We start from the raw sequence: 24,074 nt of genomic DNA, 5'->3' as shown, positions 1-24,074 counted from the left end.
ACTTTACACAAGGAGATGCTGTATGCGAGAGTGATGCAGAGGAAGCCTTTTCTCTGCCCACAGCACAAACAGAGCTGCTTGAGGTATGCTAAAGCACATTTCGACAAGCCAGCTTCATTTTGGAATAAGGTGCTGTGGACTGGTGAAACTAAAATTTAGCTATTTGGGCATAACAAGGGGCGTTATTCATGGAGGAAAAGCAACACAGCATTGCGAGAAAAACACCTGCTACCTACAGTGAAATATGGTGGTGGTTCCATCATGCTCTGGGGCTGTGTGGCCAGTGCAGGGACTGGGAATCTTGTCAAAGTTGAGGAAAGCATGGATTCCACTGAGTATCAGCAGATTCTGGAGACCAATGTCCAGGAATAGTGACAAAGCTGAAGCTGGACCTTTCAACAAGACAACGACTCTAAATACTGCTCAAAATGCACTAAGGCATTTATGCAGAGGAACAAGTACAACGTTCTGGAATGGCCATATCAGTCCCCAGACCTGAATATAACTGAAAATCTGTGGTGTGAGTTAAAGTGAGCTGTCCATGCTCGGAAGCCATCAAACCTGAATTAACTAGACATGTTTTGTAAAGAGGAATGGGCCAAAACACCTTCAACCAGAATCCAGACTCTCATTGGAACCTGCTGGAAGCGTTTAGAGGCTGTAGTTTCTGCAAATGGAGGATCTACTAAATATTGTTTTCATTTCTTTTTTGTGGTGCCCAAATTTATGCACCTGCCTAATTTTGTTTAAACTATTATTGCGCACTTTCTGCAAATCCAATAAACTTCATTTCACTTCTCAAATATCACTGTGTGTGTCCCCCGATATGATATATAACTGACATTTTTTATAACAACCAACATATTATATAGGAAAATCATGACGATTAACAAGATAGCCCAAACTTTGCATCCAACTGTACATCAGAGGACAATATAAAATCTTGGCAGATGAGTTTTTGTCCCCAAGCCTGAGCAAAGCACTACGGGACATAATCTGCGTATGGAGGAAAACGTTTTTGCTATCTATTTAGAAAGCGGTTCTTTACAGTAAGAGTAATTGTGGAAGGTATTACAACATGAAGTAGTTTTGGCAAATTCTACATCTGAATTTAAAGATGTCTTTTATGCTTTCCTTGCTTTAATGGCTATAATAACTATGTAATTCCCAGCTGAGTTGATCCAGGGAGTTTGGAAGGATTTTTTTTTCCCTTTTAGGGCTAATTGGTCCAAGCCTTGTAAGGGTTGTTTGCCTTCCTCTGGATCAGACATGCCAACTCCAGTCCTCAAGGGCCAAGATCCTCACACATTTTTGGCACAGCTCAATTTTATTCATGGGACTGAATTAGGAAAGGTGTGGATCCCCAAGCAGAACACGTTTGCTATTTCTCTGTCCATCTTAAACACTGGCATGGATATGGCCCTCAAGGGCTGGAGTTGGGCACCACTGCTCTGGATCATCAGGGATATGTAATGGTGCAAGTAAATTTTGTACCATATTGTCTGGTTAAACTCGATGGACAGATGACTTTTTTTCAACCCAAATAACTATGTAATGAATAGTAGCTGTCACTGTACATGAATGAGGCGGGAAGTTCATAGCTCACCTGTGTAGCGATACCAGCATGGTCTGATCCAGGCACCCACAGAACCTTCTGGCCCAGCATTCTTCTCCTGGAAAAAAGTTAAGACTCAAACATTGTTCCTAAATAAACTTGAAAAAAAAAAAAAAAAGAACCCCGTTTCTGTACAGCACATCACAGAATAAAGATATTAATTTTATTCTTTAGCCATTTACACTTTAATTTACAGATTAATTTACACTGGAGTCACTCAGATCCCTTCACCTGAAATGATATTAAAAAGGTATCTGATAGCCAATCATGGATTGTTGTATTAAAGGTTTCCTAAATTAACCTCTCGAGAACCACAGGTTTATAAAAGCCCCCCCCCCCCCCCCCCCCCCCCCTCCCAGTGACCAGGCCATTTTTTACAATTCAGCATTGCACAGCCAACTACTTGACCACCACCAACAAGGGCAGAGGTCCCCAAACGTTTTCGGTGAAGGGCCGGGTCAACATACTTCAGACTGCTGGGGGGGCCGGAACATACATAAAGTGATGAAAAACATTACATTGAATCTAGGTATTAATTCCCCCTAACCATGCCTGGAGGAGAACTCCCAGCAGCAGCCATCCAGTCATGCGGCGCCCCAAGAACATCTTTGTGCACCAGACAGTGAAGCATACCCAGGTGACAACCTGCCGTACAGTAGGACAGCAGTGTCACCTGATGCAGAATTGGAAGCCAGTGAATTACTGCTCACTGGCTTCTACAGTATGTGGATGGGTGATGCCAGCACTGCTATTCTATATGCGAGCTGCTGATATTTAAAGGTGCAGTGGGCCACATCTATAAGTTATACATTTTGGTTTGGGGGGGGCCACTGAAAAAAACCTCGGGGGCCCGCATTCGGCCCGCGGGCCTTAGTTTGATGACCACTGAGCAAAAGTATCTAGTCCCTGTATTTACACAAATATAAACACTTGGTTCTGTTTCTATTTTTAGAACACACTAACTTTGTATCTCCATCTTGTGGCCAAAACGTAAAACCACATCCAAATACCCTATTATACACCTTCGCAGAGAAAGAGGAAATACATTTTCATTATTTATTTTTAAAAACCCTTGAGGTGAATGGTTTATTGCACGGCCATACAACTTACCCACCAAAATTAATCTTACCTATTAATTAATAATAATGAATCCCCCACCCCCCCCCGCCTACACAGGGGTGCAGCTAAGCCCAAACCAAGCGGACCTCATCACAGCAGGAGGCTCCCTGTCTGTGATTTGTATGGCAGTCCCTGCCTCCCTGTCACTCACACACAGACCTCAGATCAGCGTCAACATGAACAGAGGGGAGAGCAGGGCACTGTAACCATGGAGTACACTACAGATGTGGAAGTGAGGTCACTGCTTATTTCCTGCATTTGAAGTGTGCTGCACAGTTACTGCGCCCTGATCTCCTCTTTACAGCTCACTGCCGATCTGCAGGTGTGTGAGTGTTGGGGATAGGGAGCCAGAAGGACGCTACATACCTCCACTGACACCAATGAAGGGGGGGGTAACCTTTGGCTATCTATATGGAGGTGGCTATCTATACTGGGGGGGACTCATGGGCTACCTATACTGGGGGGAGGTGCTCCTTTGGCTACCTATACTTGGGGTGGCTACCTATATGGGAGAACATCTGGCTACTCTATACTGGGGGAGGTGTACCTTTGGCTTCTACCTGAACTATATGTCTACCTATTGGGAGGCACCTTTGGCTTCCTATTATAATGGAATAAAGGACCTTTCAGGAGGGGGGGGGGATAAATTATGGGCCACAAAAACCTTAGCAGCACCCCTGCCCTTACATAGCAATAAACACTTAGAAACAAACTATTGGCTCACCAGCGCACAAGGGAGTCCTCTATAGCCACAGTGAGGGCGTGTCCCAGGTGGAGGGAGCCGGTGACGTTTGGGGGAGGGATGCAGAGAGAAAAGACCTCCGGGGTAGCATGTGGGAGGCGGCTCTGCGGAGACAGGAATATTGATTAAGATTTATCAAGATTGTAATATTTAGGAAGGCAGCATGCGGCTATTCCTACTGATCCCCCAAAGCTATAGATAAAGCATAGGCATCTATGGAGGGCAAAAGGTCAGCATGGCATTCCACAATCAGCTGCTTTGTCAATACATACCAACCGCAACATACGATGCAGCATAGATCCTCTTATGAGCGTGGGCACACATGAATCTTTGTAATTCTTTAACCTCCTCCCGACCACCTAACGCCGATTGGCGTTGGGAGGGTGGCAGCCCCAAGACCGCCTAACGCCGAAAGGCATCAAGTCCTGGGGCGGGGTTTTACAGGAGATCACACACGCCGATGTGCCACAGGGTCACGCGGTTGTCATTTTTTGTGTTGCGGTAAGATACGGCAGGAACATCTCATCCTCACCGCAATGCAAAAAATAAGTGTAAAACCGGCCTCAAAATTTCGGTTGATTTTTATAGTTGTCCTTTAACCACTTAACGACCGCCTAACGCCGATAGGCGTCGGCAGGTCGAAGTGGTGGTTCCGTTCCATGTCAGTTCACGGAGGGTGTCTCCGTGAACAGCCTGCGAGCCTCCGATCGTGGCTCGCAGGCTAATTGTAAACACGCGGGGAAGAAATCCCGTGTTTACATCATACGGCGCTGCTGTCGCAGCAGCGCCATAAAGGAGATCGATGATCCCCGGCCTCTGATTGGCCGGGGATCGCCGCCGTCTGATAGGCTAAAGCCTATCAGAGGCGGTACAGGACGGATCGCCATCCTGTGCCGCCCATAGCCAGAGGGAGAGGGACGGAAAGAGAGGGAGGTATATCGCTGCGGAGGGGGGCTTTGAGGAGCCGAGCCCCCCCCCCCCCCGCTTGGCCACACAGAGCGGCGGCGATCAGACCCCCCCAGCAGGACATCCCCCTAGAGGGGAAAAAAAGGGGGGGGGGGGAAGTCTGATCGCCCTGCCACAATCATGATCTGTGCTGCGGGCTGGAGAGCCCACGCAGCACAGATCAGCCACAAATATCGTAGTCCTTAAGTGGTTAATAGAGATCCCAGCAAGCATGTTTTGCAAACAGTCAACTGAAGCAATCATTAAAGATTTTTTGGGATGATCATGAAAGCTATCTTAAGTCTCTAAATGACTTTACAGATGAATTCACATTTAGGGTATGTGGGCAATCGAATGCAGCCCAAAACTATTGAAATCTGATGACATCCTGTGAGAAGCAATTGATAAGACCTGAGTGGTCTACAATATCTAGACTAGTCCTGTTTTCCTAAAAGGTTTACTTAAAGAGAGTCTGAAGCCAATTGAAATACTTGTTTTTACCTGCTGTTTACCATAAGCAATACGACCAGTGCTGAAACGTTGCATTCCCGCGGCAGAACGAGAGCTTTATACCCCCCAAATCCCGGGGCAAAATTCCACGACTTGCCAGGTCGTACATTTTGCTGCCCAGGGAGGCAGAGCTTTGTGATGTAGCTCTGCCTCTACTGGAGTCTGCCTGTCCCCGCCCCTCTCAGTAAAAGAAGAATGAGAGGGGCGGGGAGAATCGTCGATCGGCGGAGATTGACTCCAGTAGAGGCAGAGCTACAGCGCAAAGCTCTGCCTCTACCAGGAAGCACTCCCCGATTTTTGCCCCGGGGATTAGGAGGGTATAAAGCCCTCGTTCTGCCGCGGGAATGCAGAGTTTCGGCACTGGTCATATTCCTTAACACAAATAGCAGGTAAAATCAAGTATTTAAAGAAATCCAGTATTAAGAAAAATGTCCCCTGGAGGGTACTTACCTCGGGAGGGGGAAGGATCTGGATCCTAACGAGGCTTCCCCCGTCCTCCTCCCTTATCCTGCCAGGGTCCCCCGAAATGCGGCGATGTAAATATTTACCTTCCACGATCCTGCGCTGGATCCCGGCAAGGTAAATATATCCAGCCTTGTCAGGCTTGTTGGGGAGGATTGCTGGAGGATTTGAGGGAGCCAGCGCTGGATTGCCTGCAGCTACAGTGATGGCAGAAGCCTCATTGGGACCGTGAGGCTTCCCCCTCTCAAGTATCCCCCAGGGGACTTTTTTTTTTTTTTTTTATACAGAGTCTCTTTAAATAGGTTTCGGATTCACTTTAAGTAAAATAAAAACAAAAAAACTTAGCTGGGGTTTCTTGCAGCCCCCTGCAATTATGTCATCCTGTGCCCATGCCGTCCTTCCATGACCCTCCAGCCAGCAACAGCGACGCCCCCCTCAAAGCTGGCCAGTCATGGCCAGTCCCAGGCTACTGCTTATGTGTGGCCTCAAGCCACATGCACCCTGATTGCGCTCCCATTGTCTGCAGCGTCCTGCACATGCACAGTAGTGATTTTACAGTAGTGATACTGCGTATGTGCAGAACGCTGCTGTGCATGGGGACGAGATGAGGAGGCGTGTGGCCAGCCAGAGGGTTGCGGAAGGACAGCACAGGCAAAGGATGACTGCCAGGGGCTGCAAAATGCACCAGGTAAGTTAAACTGCTATTTATTTTTTTTACTTAAGACTTCCTTTAAGAGGCAAAAGAGCTTACTGAGTAGCCAATGACTTTGCATTCTGATATGTAATATATTCTATGAAGTAAAAAGACCAAACGCAAGTCCTGCACAATGCTCACCTGGTACTCTGGCTTGAAGAAACCTTGCTTCACCCACCATGGATACCAGGCAGCCTCCACATAGCGGGGGCTGTAGGAAGCAGGGAGCGGACAGGTTGTATCTGGAAATGTAAGGACATATATGGACAAGCAAGACAAGACAAATAACACTTATATTGCGCTTTTCTCCTGGCGGATTCAAAGCGCCAGAGCTGCAGCCACTAGGACGCGCTCTATAGGCAGTAGCAGTGTTAGGGAGACTTGCCAAAGGTCTCCTACTGAATAGGTGCTGGCTTACTGAACAGGCAGAGTCAAGATTTGAACCCGGGTCTCCTGTGTCAGAGGCAGAGCCCTTAACCATTACACTATCCAGCCACAAGCAAGTTATGCAGAGCCAACAGCGGCGATCAGAGCAGATAGATAGCGGCCCATAGCACATATACAGAACTAACCAGGATAAGCTCTGATCATAATTCTGTTAACACCACTTTTCTTGTAGATTAGAATGCCTACAATGTAAAGCTCTCTATTATTGCTGCAAGGATGGGTGGTAGGGTTAATTACCCATAATTCTTTAGTGACAGAAACTCCGCCCCTCCTTTTTATAAAGCGGCAGTGGCATTTTTCCCCCAAAGACTTCTGAAGCTCTGTGGCCACCCCAGCTCAGCAACCACCAATTAGGCCGTGGCTGCCCAACTGGAACCTGGCACGAAAAGCAGGTGGGGGGTGTTACAGAGCTTTGGAACACTTTACAAAAAAAAAATGCCACTGTATAGATATCTATTTACCCCTACTCCCCATCACTCCCTAAAGTACATAAAAAAGTAAACTATAACATCTTCCTTAAAGAGACTCTGTAACAAAATTTTGAGCCTTATTTCTTCTGTCCTATAAGTTCCTATTGCTGTTCTAGTGTGTCTTACTGCAGCCTTTCCTAGTTGCACTGTCTCTGTGATAAATCGTATCTCCTTTCCTCTGTCGTCTCTGTCGGGCTCAGGCTGGAATGTGTGGAATGTGCAGCACTGCTTGTCATTGGCAGAAGCTTTACACACCCTCTCAAAGCTCTGTATGAGTCACACAGTAAGCTGTTCTCAGAGTGGTTAGAAGCCATGTTTTTTGTTTGTAAACTCTGCATAAAACTGGCAATTACAAGCCAGGATTGCAGCAGGGAGTGGCAGAAACAGCACAGAGGGGCACAGGAGAACATAAGGAATAGAAGGATATGCTTTTTATTGAAAGAATTTTAGAGTACAGATTCTCTTTAAGCTGTGCATACCCAGTAGATTTTCTTTGACCAAAAAGATATTTCCTGGAAAGGCTATTAGGAAATCTAGTGTCAGTAGAGTTTTCTCTTTTGGCACTGATGATGTATTTGTGATTTGACATGTTGGATCACTAGCAACTGACTTTTATTGTTCCTCCCCTGTATTCTCCGTACAGTGAGTCCCCCCCCCCCCCCAACCTTTCCCAGGCTGCAGGTCCAAAAATGTCCGCTTGGATCGAGCCCTCCGAAGCTAAACCCTTCCAGCCAACCTTTCCGGTCTCCTGGCACTGTAGAGATTTCATAGCTGATCACTTCTTTCTCTTTCCAGCTCTGGCCTTTAACTTCTGAAACCTGTTATATGAAAAGATAATCAGTTAAAAAACACTTCACATCTCCAGTTTCCTCCCACATCCCAAAACACACAAATAAGTTAATTGGGCTAAAAATTGGCCCTAGACTACAATGGACATATGACTATGGTAGGGATCAGATTAGGAGTTCCACTGAGGGACAGTTAATGACAAGACTGTGTACTCTATAAAGCACTACAGAACATGTCAGAGCTAAAAAAATACTAAATATAATAATATAAAGGGTTTAAACTATATTACTCCAGGACTGTTCAAGCTATACTCCAAACAATATATTGTTGTCATGATTGCAAAAAAACGGGTGACATTTTAAAGGACACCAGAACTGAGAGGGATAGGCAGGCAGCCATCTTTATTTCCACTAATCTCATTAGCAGCTTCAATAGTCATCTTGTGCACTGCTTTTGACCTCCGTTTGGCAGATCTCGTGCTGTAAATTCTTGGAATGTTTTGATCTCTCCTTGCTAGCAGAAAATATAGAAGCTGAAAGCAGAAGTCTGTCTCTGTTATTGTCTCACACTGCCCTCTAGTGACGAGTGGCCACAAATACACATTACAGCAGTACTAATTAGAAGCTAAGAAGTGTAACAAAGAAGAAATAAAACGTGCGGAAATAAACTGGTCTGAGGCACTTGCACGCCTCTAAATAAATTGGCTGCTAAAGGGTTAAACAATACCAGTTGCCTCCCTCTCACGCTGTAAATTGAATAGGAGAAACCACAGTGGGCTCATAAAAGGGCAAGACTACACGGGAATGAATACTCACAGGTTCAAATCAAAAGACATAGATGCTTGCAAGTATAATCCCTAATGTAAATCGATGAATGCCTCACCTGAGCAGCGCCCTCTTCCTGCTGCGTCCGTTTACGCTGTCGCCTCTCATCTCGCTTGATTCGCTCTGTGATGCTGGCAACACCCCTGCAGGGCGTTCTTCCAGCCACACGTTGCCCAGTGTCAGAAAGGAGGCGGAGCATGGCATGGAAGAGGGAGGAGACCTAGAGGTGTGAATGGGCGAGGACTGTCAATGATATTTTTAGGAGAATTTTGATGGTTATTAGTGTAAACAAAAGATGCTGCTCGGCTATTCGTATCACAGATGTAATTAATAAAATAATACACATATGATGAGATAAACATGTATATTTACAGTCCCAGTATTAACCATTCCAGGATTGATGCAGTTGAAATCTACATTCTGCATGTGACAGTGCAGATCGGACAGGACGTAGATTTCAAAACCCGTCACTGCGCTGTTTCGCCGATCTCGCTGATCGCACTGCTTTCTTCCTGCCGCAGATGACTCGCTCTGCCTTCTATATGATGGCAGAGCGCTGTGTGCAGGACAGGAGCCGTTTTCATTGGCTCCTGGCTCTGTCATTAGCTTACACTGATTGACAGGGTCAGAAGCCAATGAAAGCGGCTCCTGTCCTGCGCACTGAGCTCTGCTGTCATAGCGACGGCAGAGAGAGGCGCTTGCGGCAATGAGCGAGCGGGGTGACCAACGAAGATTCGTTGGGAAGCACCGTTTTCCGCCGCTTCGGTGTTCCAGCAGTCTCTGGTCCTTAAAGAGAACCCAAGGTGATTCTAACAATGCTAACAGCACACAGAGGCTGGGTCTGCATATACTGCCCTGCTCTGTTGCTTTCCTAATCCTCCCTAAGCCCCCCCTGCGCTCTGCTATGCCCCATAAATCATCAGCGGAGCTGTGCCCGGCTGTTTACTTCTGTGTCAGTCTCGGCTGCTTCCCCCGCCTCCTCCATAGCTCCGGTCCCTGCCTGCGTCCCTTCCCTCCAATCAGCGGGGAGGGAAGAGACGCAGGCAGGGACCAGAGCTATGGAGGAGGTGGGGGGAGCAGCGAGACTGACACTTACAGAGGTAAATAGCCGGCTGCGACACGCTGTGTGTCGACAGCTCGGCTGATTATTTATGGGGCAAAGCAGAGCGAAGGGGGACCTTAGGGGGGATTGGGGAAGCAATTGTGTGCTGTTAGCATAGTTAGAATCACCTCGGGTTCTCTTTAAGGAGGCAGAGACTGCTGGTCCGAAAATGGTTAAAGGACAACTGAAGTGAGTAGAATATGGAGGCTGCCAAAACATGAAAAAAACATAATCTCTGTATTTTAAGAGAAAGAATTACACAGACATACCTAGGATTACTCTGCTGTATTCTCAGGCCACCCAGTGCTCAGCAGCTGCACATGTTTTATTATATATTAGTATTGATAACATCCATCATCTACCGTGGCGCTGTAACAGAGAGCAATACACACAACAGAGGTGATGACAAATGCATGCATAGATCATGCACAGTGTAAACAGAACTTCCAACAAAGCAAGCGAAAATAACAACTGCAAACAAAGCTAATGAAAGGCATGGAGATATTCATAAATACAGATATGTATATGGAAGAAAGTGGCGCACAGGACCTGCTCTGGTCCCCCACTGCAGTGCTCTTAGCCCAATGCAGAGCTTCAGGCTCCTGAGGAAGCACCCCAAGTGTGCTGCGAAACGGCTGTTGACATCTGATCATGCTGTAACCCTCTCTCCTTATGATGGTCTGTATGATTGTTTTTAATTTCAATAAATGTTGGCATTTTTATACTGGATGTGCCTAGCCACTCTTTCTAATATTGAAATATTCATAAATACAGATTTATTCATAATACATATTTATTCATAATTCATAAATATTCATAAATACAGGTGACTGTTCAATGTTAAAAATTGTACAAAAATGAGAACACTAAGAGGAGAGCCCTGGCTTTGCTTACAGGCTGAGGAGAGTGAGTTGGAGAACCTGGGGGAGGAGACACGGGGACTTCTGACATTGGTTGCTGATGTAAGTATTAGCCAGAAGCGGAACTATGAAAGATTATATGCTTGTCTAAGGAGGTGTGTGTTATAGTAAACCTGAAACGTAAAAAAACCCAAAACGTTTTCCTTCTTATGTCAGTAGGGGGAGCCTCTGAATACACTTTTCTCACGATTCCGTCATTTCATTTGTTTATAGAGCCTTCCCGGTTATCAGTTCGCCCCATCGATCCTGCACCATCCTCAATAGAAGTTATTCAATCTGTGAGGTCAATTAGATCCATTGGCACAGCAATAGGGGATGCAGAGGTTGCGAACGAACCAGATGCCTTGGGCCAGGGGGCCTTCCCTCAATGGTCTTTCATGGTCCTGTGCTGATAATGATCACTTCTATAGATGCTTTGAATAGTGGTAATCATTGACAAACTGTTCCCCACCCCATTCTTGCACCTCTGACACTGCGGCTGTCCTTGGCAGGTTTTGGTGCACCATATCAATTGTCATGTATTGGGGGGCCCAAAGTAAAACTTGAACTGGGGCCCAAAGCTGCTTAGCTACGCCACTGATCAGACCTTTACCACTCCTCAGGCAGTTTTCAGAAGAACTTGTGTGCCTGAGTACTTCCAAAAGCGGGCGCATCCATACTGCGCACATGTGAGTCCACACATCACCGTGGTTCGAGAGCTGCAGCGCTGGATTGCCGGGACACCAGATGGGGAAAGCCTCGTTAGGATCCAGAGGCTTCTCCCTCCCGTGGTAAGTATCCCCCAGAGGGTTTTTTTTAATTACAGATTCTCTTTAAATATTAAATCTTAGTCATTTCTCTACTGAGGGTTTTTTTCTCCTCCTGTACCAAAGCAATTTTAATCTTTCACCGCTCCTTCTATTCATTTGCCTATAACTTTATTACTACTAATCACAATGAAACTATTTTTTTTTTTTACCACCAATTAAGCTTTCTTTGGGTGGAAAGTTTTGCCAAGAATTACTTTTATTCCAACTGCATTTTAACGAGAAAAATAAGAAAAAAATTGAAAAAAAATCATTATTTCTCCATTTTCAGCCATTATATTTTTAAAATAATACATGCTACCTGAATTAAAACCCACACATTTTATCTGCCCATTTGTTCCGGTTATTAAAACATTTAAAATATTTCCCTAGAACAATGTATGGCACCAATATTTTATTTGGAAATAAAAGGTGCTTTTCTTTTTCAATTTTGCGTCCATCACTAATTACAAACCCATAATTTCATAAATAACAGTAATATACCATCTTGACATGCATATTAAAAAAGTTTAGTCCCTAAGGTAACTATTTATGTATTTTTTGTGTCTTTTTTTTTTTAATTTGCGTGTAATTTATTTAGGTAACTATGGGAGAGGGTGGGAAGTATGGGGTTAATTATAAATGTAATGGTGGGTCTTTTTATAAAAACAAACAAACAATGAATTTAGGTGTAATTTTACTATTTTGCAACAAGATGTGCTTGCACATTATTTCCTATTAGCGTACTTTAAATACGCTACACAGGAAGTAATGCGTGGACATGTTACTCCAGAAGATACAATGATGCAGGCATCTCATTGATGCTGGTGATCCTGGACACAGGGGCTTAGCTTAATATGAATGGGAATGTATGAATGGGAACTACGTTCCCATTCATTTTCTCTCCCCTCTAACCCGCGACAAGTACCCACACAGAAGCAAGCGACAGTTGTTCGTGGCAATAGACATATATCTACGCCTCTGGGCAGGAACTGAAGTCCTGCGGGGCATAGATATACTGCCACAAATAGCATAAGTGGTTAAGCAGCACGCAGCAGTCATCCTGTGCCCGTGTCGTCCTTCTGCGACTCTCCAGTCAGCAGCAGCAACTCCCTTAAAGCTGGCCGGTCGTGGCAGCCTCAAGCCGTGTCCATACTAATCGTACATCCATCGACCGGGAGCATTTTGCACATGCGCAGTAGCAATTTCCCCCTACGGCGCATGCGCACAACGCTGCCATGCACAGGGACGCAATGAGGCAGCACATGGCCAGCCAGCTTTGAAGGGTCGCCCTTGATGACTGCATGGTCGTGGATTTCAGCGCGGGCACAGAATAACTGCAGGAGGCTACAAGAAACCCCAGGTAAGTTAAAATGCTTTTTTTTCAGGCTCAAGTTGTTCAGTTTCAATGAAAGTGTCATTTTTTTTTCAAATTACCAGGAAAATCTTTAACACTCAGGAATCTCTAAGATGACAGGTACTCTTGGCTTCTCTGCTCTCAGGTTGGTGCAGCTTTTGCCTGTCTCTGTCTACCGATGGTCACACGTCCTCTTCCAGGTGCTACAAGAACACCGGAAATCCAGCCTGCGCTCCAGGAGCTCCTCCACCAATCACGGCACAGCCTGCGTTCCAGGAGCTCCTCCACCAATCACAGCACAGCCTGCGTTCCAGGAGCTCCTCCACCAATCACAGCACAGCCTGCGTTCCAGGAGCTCCTCCACCAATCACAGCACAGCCTGCGTTCCAGGAGCTCCTCCACCAATCACAGCACAGCCTGCGTTCCAGGAGCTCCTCCACCAATCACAACACAGCCTGCGTTCCAGGAGCTCCTCCACCAATCACAGCACAGCCTGCGTTCCAGGAACTCCTCCACCAATCACAGAACAGATTTTCTGCTCACACCGAGGCTTGAGACGCAGTCGTCTGCGTTTCAACGCTCTTTAGCCAATTACATTTTGTGATCGCTGTCTCCAGCAGACCAAGCGCGATTCTCGCTGTTGTCGAATATCAAGGCTTGATTATCAGCCCTACGCTTCTTCTCAGCCAACCACAGTACGAGAAGATAGAGGGCGCTAGTTCAGGGGACAGGATTATCAGACGATTCCAGAGCGGGAGATCTTGAGGGAGATCGGTGCGGGTGAGCAGCGATCAATAGGAGGGGATTCTAGAGCGGGCCCCAGCCTGACCTCCTATCACAGCGCTGCAGAAGGGTGAGTCACCACCAGGCGTACTATTGTTATCATCATCTCTCCATAAGGAACATGCATGTCTCAGCTGGATCGTTTGTCAATTTGTGCTGGATATGGATCTTGTATCGGATGTTAGGTACACACCATACAATTTTCTGTTAATCCCAATCTACACGATACGATTCTTTGTGCGTTTCGATTACGATTCTATTTACGATCTGATTAAATGCGACATGTCCGATCGGGATTCGATTCAATTCGATTTGCCATTGCAAAGCAATAGCGAATCGAGTCCCGATTGGACATGTCGGATTTAATCTGATCGTAAATAGAATCGTAATCGAATCGCACAAAGAATCATATCATGTAGATTGGGCTTTAGATTTTCTATTAGATTTACCTGCCAGATAGATAATTTCCCACTTGTTGGAAATGATCTATCTGCCTAGCAATTAGGCATTGTTCTCTTCAGCAGGAGATAACCAGAAGACAATGCACCAGAGATAATGACCAGTCTACAAAAAATAATCTAAAGGGGCCCATACACCTAACGATTTTCCCGCCGATATACAGCAGATTCGATCACTGTGGTCGAATCTGCTGTGAAATCGTTGCGCAACTGCTGACAGAATGATCAATTTCCGTCCGAAATCAATCGTTCCTGTCCATCGGTCCGTGCGGAAGATTTCGCTCGATCGCCGGTGGTTCGGGAGTGTGTCGATAGCGGCGTTTGAATGCCCGACGACCAACGATAGCGGCAATACATTACCTGCTCCGGCCGTCGCGAGTCCCCGCTGCGCCTTCTCCGCTGGGTTCCGGGTTCCGGCTGGGTTCACTTACTTCCTGTCCCGACAGGAAGTTTAAACAGTAGAGCGCCCTGTACTGTTTAAACTTCCCCGGACAGGAAGTTCAGTGAAGCTGCAGCCCTGGAGCCCAGAGCAGAGAAAAACACAGCGGAGACCAGGGGACTCACGACAGCCGGATCAGGTAATGTATGCGCGGGGGGAGGGGGGGGCAGCGGCAGCTCCACAGATTGTGATCGGTTTAATGCTGAAATCTATTCACAATCTGTTTGCAGTAAAGGCAGCCATACGATCTCTCTCTGATCAGATTCGATCAGAGAGGGATCTATCTGTTGGTCGATCTGATGGCAAATCGACCAGTGTATGGCCACCTTAACAGAAAATCTAAAGCCCCATCTCCACGATACCATTCTTTGTACGATTCGATTACGATTCTTTTTACGATCCGATTAAATCAGACATGTGCGATGGGGATTCGATTCGCCATTGTTTTGCAATAGCAAATCGAATTGAATTGAATCCCGATCGGACATGTCTAATTTAATCGGATTGTAAATAGAATCATAATCCAATCGCTCAAAGAATCGTATCGTGTAGATGGGGCTTAACAGAAAATTGTATGGTGTGTACTAGGCATTTAAGTTTCGTTTTGGGGTTGAGTAGACTGTCTGGCGGATCACTCGTGAGTTAAAGGATACCCGAAGTGACATGTGACATGATGAGATAGACATGTGTATGTACAGTGCCACGCACACAAATAATTATGCTGTGTTCCTTTTTTTCTTTCTCTGCCTGAAAGAGTTAAATATCAGGTATGTAAGTGGCTGACTCAGTCCTGACTCAGACAGGAAGTGACTGCAGTGTGACCCTCACTGATAAGAAATTCCAACTATAAAACACTTTCCTAGTTGAAAATGGCTTCTGAGAGCAAGAAAGCGGTAAAAAGGGGAATTTCTTATCAGTGATGGCCTCACTGTAGTCAATTCCTGTCTGAGTCAGGACTGAGTCAGCCACTTACATACCTGATATTTAACCCTTTCAGGAAGAGAAAGAAGAAGAAAGAAAAAAGGAACACAGCATATTTATTTGTGTGTTAGGCACTGTGCATACCCATGTCTATCTCATCATGTCGTTTTGGGTATCCTTTAAAGAGGAACTCCAGTGATAATAATGAACAAGAGTGCTTAATTTTTAGAATAATTATGTCAAGATGATTTAGTCAGTGTTTGTTCATTGTAAAATCTTTCCTCTCCCTGATTAACGTTCTGACATTTATCACATGGTGACATTTTTACTGCTGGCAGGTGATGTCAATGAAAGTACCGTATATACTCGCATATAAGCCGACCCGCATATAAGCTGACCCCCCAACTTTTCCCTGAAAAAACAGGGAAAAATGATTGACCCCCATATAAGCCAGGGGTAGGAAATGCTGGATTGGTGCAGCCCCCCAGTGTGTCCCAATATAGCTAGTATAGTGCCCAGTATAGGTAGGTAGTGTCCAGTATAGCTAGTATAGTGCCCAGTATAGCTAGTAAAGTGCCCAGTATAGCCAGTATAGTGCCCAGTATGGGTAGGTAGTGCCTCAGTTTAGCCAGTATAGTGCCCAGTTTAGCCAGTATAGTGCCCAGTTTAGCTAGTATAGTGCCCAGTTTAGCCAGTATAGTGCCCAGTTTAGCCAGTATAGTGCCCAGTTTAGCCAGTATAGTGCCCAGTTTAGCCAGTATAGTACCCAAGTATGGCTAGTATAGTGCCCAGTTTAGCCAGTATAGTGCCCAGTTTAGCCAGTATAGTGCCCAGCATAGGTGGGTAGTGCTCCCCCCCGCGGCCGCCGCTGCTACTATTACCTTGTTAGACAGCGGCCGCTTCCTAATCCGCGTTCCTCTTCTTCCTCAGAGTGCATCACAGCAGCGCGCCCGGCGCTGCTGCTGTGACGATGCAGGGGGCAGGAAAGAGCGCGGCTCCCTATAGCGGCGATCTGTATCGCCGTTACCAGGGGAACCGCTCTTTCCTGCCCCCTGCATCGTCACAGCAGCAGCGCCGGGCGCGCTGCTGTGATGCACTCTGAGGAAGAAGAGGAACGCGGATTAGGAAGCGGCCGCTGTCTAACAAGGTAATAGCAGCAGCGGCCGCGGGGGGAGCGGGGAGGGGGGGGAGCGGGGCGCGGACCACCCGACCACCCACCACTAGACCACCAGGGAAGACTCGCATACAAGCCGACCCCCCAACTTTTGACCCCCTTTTTGGGGGTCAAAAATTCGGCTTGTATCCGAGTATATACGGTAGCTGCTGCTTGCTTTTTTGGGAGTTGGAAACAGTTGTTATTTCCCACAATGCAACAAGGCTCCCACAGTGTGATGACAGAACCATGGTCCTGACATCACACTGTGGGAGGGGTTTCACCACAATATCAGCCATACAGAGCCCTCTGACGATCTGTTTGTAAAAATTAAAATATTTCTCATGTGAAAGGGGGTATTGGCTACTGATTGGGATGAAGTTCAATTCTTGGTTACGGTTTCTCTTGTGGGCAGATAAGCTCATTTGAAAGTACAGGATGTTAACAGGAAAGCTATAAGACCTGAACTCAGAACTTCACCTCTACTCTAAAAGATACAGACCAGCATAATAATCTTTAAAGAAAAACATTTCTATTGTTACAGCTGATATGACTCCTAAAATGAATCTGCTCGGTTTCTGGCATTGTATTACTATCTGTATTGTGTTGTGTATCGTATTGCTTATTACCTGTATTATTGTATCTATTGTCTATTACTTGTATTGTGCTGTCACCCCTGTTATCATTGTCTGTAATCCTATGTATTGTACAGCGCTGCTTAATATGTTAGTGCTATATAAATCCAATAAATAATAATTATACCTTCTGCTTTCATGGAAGACCTATTGTTAACATCCTGTGTTTACCAATTAGATCTCTGCCCTGGCAGGCAGCTGACACAGCTGAGGGATCAAATTACAACTTGTGCTTAGTCACAATTATACATACAGGATGGGTTTCTATCTGTCTTCCTTCTGTCCTGTGCCGGAGTTCCTGTCTACTTGAATTGAAGTCTGACTGGATTTACTGCATGCTTGTTTCAGGTGTGCAATTCAGACTCTGTAACGATTACAATACATATGACAGCCTCCATATCCCTCTTGCTTCAGGTTCCCTTTAATTAGATTACTGGTAAATTATTTGGAACTCAGAATTCTTTACATTTCATTGACCATAACTAGTTTAGTAATCCGCCAGGAAAAACAGACCTTTTGCCCTCTCGGGCAGAATGTGTTTCTAGACATACTTTGGACTTGGTCTAGCAGAAAAAAAACCTGTCCAGATCAGAGGCAGCATGCAGGAATTTAAAGTGGATCTGAGATAAACTTTTACTCATTGCATAATTGTGTTCCTTTCCTATAGTTTATAGGGCATTCCTCAAGCCAAATACTTTTTTTGTTTTGTTTTAATACTCTAATTCCCTATAAACGAAACAAGCCTCGCCCACAGCTTTTTCACAGTGCCTTGGCACTCAGTCCCATGTAGCAAGGGCTTATGGGAGCTCAGTCTGGGCAGGAGGAGGAGGAGGTTACTAGACGGAGATTTCAGAGGCAGAGGGGGAGGGAGGAGGAGGGGGGACTGAATTTTTCACAGGCTCAGGACTGGAGATGCTATCAGCTTGCCTGTGTGTAATGATCACAAACAGAACATTGCTGCCCTCATTGTATAACAGGAATAAATAATCATAAACTGTTGAAGCTGTTTGCAGCTAGATTTGCTGTGTAAACTATCTAAACTTTCGGTAATAAATATATATCAGATCCGCTTTAAGAAATCCTAAGTCTGGATCACACAGGTCATATCACTGTTGGGAACACTTATGGCCTGTATTCCTGCAGGCATATGGGCCGAACAGGAAGACACTCCTGCTTTCAGTCGTGCTGAAAGGCGATTGTCACTTAGAGTCCATAGACATGTCCTCCCTTCCTGTAAAGGGAGGTGCCAAGCTATCGTTGGACCCAGAGCTGTGAGATACTCCGGTTATTCATTGCCTGATGAAGCGGGATGTTGCCCGTGAAACGCGTTGCACTTTTATGTAGGAGTATGTGAATAAACTGTTTTTTCTTCAATCAACAGCATTTCGGTCTGTGTGTGGACGGTCCACCACCGCCACCTAAACCGTTTTAAACCTTTTATCTATTTTTATCCTATTGGCGCCTCTGTATTTTTACGCATCTTCCTGTAAAGGCTCTGTTTCATGCAAAACTCTGAACTTGAGTTTAGAAGCTCATCCCTAATTGTGAACACAATACAACCCCCCGACCAGAGGGGCCCACTGGGATATATTTAACTTCCCTGGCGGTATGCCCGACACAGTGTCGGGCTAGCCGCCGCAGGGGATCACATCGCCCCGGGAGGATTTTTTAAAATAAATTTTGTTACATTGTGTTAAGCTAGCACTTGGCTAGCTAACTATGCTGCCCAAGTCGCTCCGGTCCCCTCCGATCGCCCCCGATCACCTCCGGTATGCATACCCCCCAGGGATCCCGCGATGGCGCAGCCTCCCAATCAGCACCCGGCTTCGCTTTGAGGAGGTTAGGAACTGCGCATGATGTCATGTCCGATCGTCGCCATAGCGACGAGTGATGCTGACTGGGAAGCTGCGGCTCTCGCAGGATTGCGGACGGGTGAGTGTTGCCGGCGGCGATCGGGGGGGTCGGAGAGGTGCCGGGGGGGCTTGGGCAGCAAAGTTAGCTAACATTAAAAAAAAAACCATTTAATTTTAAAAATCCCTCCTGCGGACGCAGCCACTTAAACTGCGTAACGCCAGGGAGGTTAAATGGTGGTAATGATTAACAAACTTTTCCTCTCTTCTGCTGAAAGGGAAAAGATCCAAGATAATTAAAAAGCAAAAATCTACTTACCTGAGGCTTCCTCAAGCCCCTGGCAGCCGTCCTGTGCCCTTGCTGCAGATCCGGTGGCTTCCGGTCCCCTCCGGTGCAGATGCTGACCTCGTCAGGTCAGCATCTACCTCTTTGCGTCAGCGTGCGGCTCACAGTATTGTGCTGACGTCATCTGGACTGTAATGCCCAGTACATTCGCCACTCCGTGAGCCGCATGCTGAAGCGCAGGAGGCATTTTATACCGGAGGGTACCCCGGACCACTATCAGAGCTGCGGCGAGGGCACAAGATGGCTGGAGGAAGCCCCAGGTAAGTAGATTTTTGCTTTTTAACCCCCTTGGAGCTTCCCTTTAAAGTGGATCTGAACTCAGAACTTCCTCTATGCTCTAAAAGATAAGTGAAAGGAAGTGGACAATAAATCACCCCATGCCTAGTCAGATGGTTGTTCTGGTACCAGTGAACCTGTTGAATGTGAAATGACAAGACAACAGACACATGCAACGTGGTTGAACAGGTTAATTTACTGGGCCCTTTGCAAGGCCTTATACTCCCAGGATACAGAGTTTTGCACATGCGTAGAAGTATTATTACATAAACATCTGTTGTACATTTAGAAGAAATGGAATACAAAAACCGTTATGCATAATGCAGGTGTTTTCCCATACCAGCTATTATGTGCCTACCATGAGTATTTGAAACCTTGTGGTTAGAGAGTTTCCTGGGGAGCTGCAGAGAATAGTGCTAACGTAATTTCCCAAAAAGCAGAAGTAAATATATATTCAAATTCTTAAAGAGAATCTGTATTGTTAAAATCGCACAAAAGTAAATATACCAGTGCGTTAGGGGACATCTCCTATTACCCTCTGTCACAATTTTGCCGCTCCTCGCCGCATTAAAAGTGGTTAAAAACAGTTTTTAAAAGTTTGTTTATAAACAAACAAAATGGCCACCAAAACAGGAAGTAGGTTGATGTACAGTATGTCCACACATAGAAAATACATTCATACACAAGCAGGCTGTATACACCCTTCCTTTTGAATCTCAAGAGATCATTTGTGTGTTTCTTTCCCCCTGCAGCTATCTTCCACTGAAGTGTCAGGCTGTTTCTTACTGCAGAGTGCAGACAGCTCTGCCCATATGTAATTCATCAGTATGTGAAAGCCCAGCCAGCTCAGAGGACGATTTATCCAGCTTGTAAAAGATAAGAGAGAAGAGAGAAGCTGCCCTAATCTAAATAATACACAGGCAGTGTGCAGAGAGGGGCCTGGAAGGGGGAGATGCATCACAGAACCACAACACTGAAGAACTTGGCAGCCTTCCAGACACAGGCTGACAAGTCTGACAAGAGAGAGATAAGTTGATTTATTACAGAGATGGTGATAGTAGAACGTGCTGCAGTAAGCCAGAACACATTAGAATAGCTTTTGGAACTTGTGGGATGATAGAAAACAGGATGCAATTTTTGTTACGGAGTCTCTTTAAAGAAAACCTGTAACTAAAAGAAGTTCCCCTGGGGGGTAGTCACCTCTGGTGGGGAAAGCCTCCTGATCTTATCGAGGCTTCCCCTGTCCTCCTGTGTCCCACGGTGGTCTCGCTGTGCCCCTCCGAACAGCGGGGATGTAAATATTTACCTTCCCGGCTCCAGCGCAGGCGCAGTATCGGCTCTCTGTTCGGAGATAAGCGGAAATAGCCGATCGCTGTCGGCCCGCTCTACTGCACAGGCGCAAGTCTCCTGCGCCTGCCAGTAGAGCGGACTCGACTGGAATCGGCTGTTTCCGTCTATTTCCACCACCCGCTGGAGCCAGGGAAGGTAAATATATGAAGCCTTGTCAAGCTTGTCGAGCGAGGATTGCGGGAGGCTTCGGGGGAGCCAGCGCTGGATTGCCTGCAGCAGCTACAGGGATGGGGGGGGAAGCCTCATTGGGACCCTGAGGCTTCCCCCTCCCGAGGTAAGTACCCCCCAGGGGAGTTTTTTTTTAAATACAGATTCTCTTTAATACAGATTAATCAGAAACACTTATAAAAAGACAAAATGGATACTAGTCTTTTTAAATGGATTCCATGTTTACAATAGGCAGCAGCATAATTAACTTTTCAAGGAAAACATTTCCTTGTTATAGCTGATACAAATCCTGCAGTAAATCTTCAGTGTGTCTACTTCCTGCTTTCATCGAAGCAGACATAGGGTTAACATCCTCTGTTTACAAATTAGCTGCTCTGCTGAGGCTGCTGAGATTCCTGAGATGACAGGAATCTCTGCGCAATCACGATGTGATTACTTGTAGCTGAGGGGGAATTAGACAGGCTTCACTCAGATTTCTGTCAGATGCCTGTCAAGTCAAAACTGATTTCAGAATGAAATCTATTGGAAATCGATCTAAATGCATTATTGGACCATTAGATCCAATGACACTCTATGGGCCATCGATCTGTTGCCAGCAGCAAATCGGCTGCAAATCGATTGATTAATAGAATCGATTTACGATCAATCAATTCTGTAGAATTGATCGATCAATGGCTGAAATCGAACAGTGTATGGGCCCCTTTACCAGTAGCAGCAAGAAATGTGTTTACTTTGTAAAAGTGAACCTTAACCCTGGTAAGTAAAAAAAATCTTTCACTTACCTGGGGCTTCCGCAAGCCCTCTGCAGCCATCCTGTGCCTTTGCCGCTCCTCGAGTGTCCTCCAGTCCCCGCTGCGGGTTAGTTTAGTTTTTACCACGCGTATTCTTCTCCGCCTTGTCACCATCAAGCGCGTCCTGCACAGGTGCATGCACACGGCACCTGCGCAGGACGCGCTTGACGCCGGCAAAGCGGAGAAGAACACAGCGGGGACCGGAGGAGCGATGAGGGCACAGGACTGCTGCAGAGGGCTTGGTATCCCCCCTCGGCATCCTTTCTTCTCCCCGCAGCATTACAGAGCTTAGCGGGGAGGAATAAAGGCAGCGCACACAGACTCACCTCCTTATGCTTCCTGGTGCTGGAGTTCCCTTTTATACCTCCGGCAGTAGTGCAGAGAGTATACAGTGGTTTGCAAAAGTATTCGGCCCCCTTGAAGTTTTCCACATTTTGTCATACTACTGCCACAAACCTGAATCACTTTTATTGGAATTCCACGTGAAAAACCAACACAAAGTGATGTACACGTGAGAAGTGGAATGAAAATCATACATGATTAAAGATCGCCCGAATCATCTCTGGGCCCTGTACTACTTCCGGGTCGCTATGACCCGGAGTAGTACGCCTGCGCTGGCCCGGCAGTGCGCGTCCTAGATCTCGCTCCTGTTGCCGGGCACTTTCTGCGCATGTGCATGATGTCACGCTCATGCGCAGAGAGTGCCCGGCAACAGGAGCGCGATCTAAGACGCGCGCAGGCGTACTACTCCGGGTCATAGCGACCCGGAAGTAGTACAGGGCCCAGAGAGATTCGCCCGGCGAACGGTTCGGGCCATCTCTATACATGATTCCAAACATTTAAAAAAAAAAATACCTGCAAAGTGGGGTGTGCGTAATTATTCAGCCCCCTGAGTCAATACTTTGTAGAACCACCTTTTGCTGCAATTACAGCTGCCAGTCTTTTAGGGTATGTCTCGACCAGCTTTGCACATCTAGAAACTGAAATCCTTGCCCATTCTTCTTTGCAAAACAGCTCCAGCTCAGTCAGATTAGATGGACAGCGTTTGTGAACAGCAGTTTTCAGATCTTGCCACAGATTCTCGATTGGATTTAGATCTGGACTTTGACTGGGCCATTCTAACACATGGATATGTTTTGTTTTAAACCATTCCATTGTTGCCCTGGATTTATGTTTAGGGTCGTTGTCCTGCTGGAAGGTGAACCTCCACCCCAGTCTCAAGTCTTTTGCAGACTCCAAGAGGTTTTCTTCCAAGATTGCCCTGTATTTGGCTCCATCCATCTTCCCATCAACTCTGACCAGCTTCTCTGTCCCTAGTGAAGAGAAGCACCCCCAGAGCATGATACTGCCACCACCATATTTGACAGTGGGGATGGTGTGTTCAGAGTGATGTGCAGTGTTAGTTTTCCGCCACACATAGCATTTTGCATTTTGGCCAAAAAGTTCCATTTTAGGTCTCATCTGACCAGAGCACCTTCTTCCACATGTTTGCTGTGTCCCCCACATGGCTTGTGGCAAACTGCAAACGGGACTTCTTATGCTTTTCTGTTAACAATGGCTTTCTTCTTGCCATTTTTCCAAGGCCAACTTTGTGCAGTGCACGACTAATAGTTGTTCTATGGACAGATTCACCCACCTGAGCTGTAGATCTCTGCAGCTCATCCATAGTCACCATGGGCCTCTTGACTGCATTTCTGATCAGCGCTCTCCTTGTTCGGCCTGTGAGTTTAGGTGGACGGCCTTGTCTCGGTAGGTTTACAGTTGTCCCATACTCCTTCCATTTCTGAGTGATCGCTTGAACAGTGCTCCGTTTGCTGTTCAAGGCTTTGGAAATCTTTTTGTAGCCTAAGCCTGCTTTAAATTTCTCAATAACTTTATCCCTGACCTGTCTGGTGTATTCTTTGGATTTCATGGTGTTGTTGCTCCCAATATTCTCTTAGACAACCTCTGAGGCCGTCACAGAGCAGCTGTATTTGTACTGACATTAGATTACACACAGGTGCACTCTATTTAGTCATTAGCACTCATCAGGCAATGTGTATGGGCAACTGACTGCACTCAGTCCAGAGGGGGCTGAATAATTACGCACACCCCACTTTGCAGTTATTTATTTGTAAAAAATG

The 24,074-nt window shown here is 46.2% G+C and overlaps 2 protein-coding genes across 3 annotated transcripts in view; one reads left to right on the top strand and one right to left on the bottom strand.

Annotated features, from left to right (window-relative positions):
• VARS2 (valyl-tRNA synthetase 2, mitochondrial) overlaps positions 1–13,041 on the bottom strand; it is a 73,702-nt gene extending 60,661 nt beyond the window's left edge. Inside the window, exons 1-7 of the mRNA XM_068250449.1 lie at positions 12,862–13,041; positions 9,989–10,088; positions 8,676–8,837; positions 7,741–7,822; positions 6,229–6,329; positions 3,459–3,580; positions 1,607–1,673 (exon numbers count right to left, since the gene is read on the bottom strand). Coding sequence (XP_068106550.1) covers positions 1,607–1,673; positions 3,459–3,580; positions 6,229–6,329; positions 7,741–7,822; positions 8,676–8,816 — 513 coding nt within the window. The 5' untranslated portion in view covers positions 8,817–8,837; positions 9,989–10,088; positions 12,862–13,041. The remainder of the gene's footprint in view (positions 1–1,606; positions 1,674–3,458; positions 3,581–6,228; positions 6,330–7,740; positions 7,823–8,675; positions 8,838–9,988; positions 10,089–12,861) is intronic.
• A 300-nt stretch (positions 13,042–13,341) lies between these two features.
• The window catches only part of LOC137528824 (oocyte zinc finger protein XlCOF6.1-like), a 93,090-nt gene continuing 82,357 nt past the window's right edge, over positions 13,342–24,074 (top strand). The window contains exon 1 of one of the 2 annotated variants that reach the window (XM_068250444.1): positions 13,342–13,634. The gene's annotated coding sequence lies outside the window, so the exon portion shown is untranslated. The remainder of the gene's footprint in view (positions 13,635–24,074) is intronic. The other variant, XM_068250445.1, reaches the window with a different exon arrangement.

The sequence above is a fragment of the Hyperolius riggenbachi genome, chromosome 8 (assembly GCF_040937935.1).
Source record: "Hyperolius riggenbachi isolate aHypRig1 chromosome 8, aHypRig1.pri, whole genome shotgun sequence".
In the NCBI taxonomy this organism is placed as follows: Eukaryota; Metazoa; Chordata; class Amphibia; order Anura; family Hyperoliidae; genus Hyperolius; species Hyperolius riggenbachi.
This window is presented reverse-complemented; position numbering and strand designations above follow the sequence as displayed.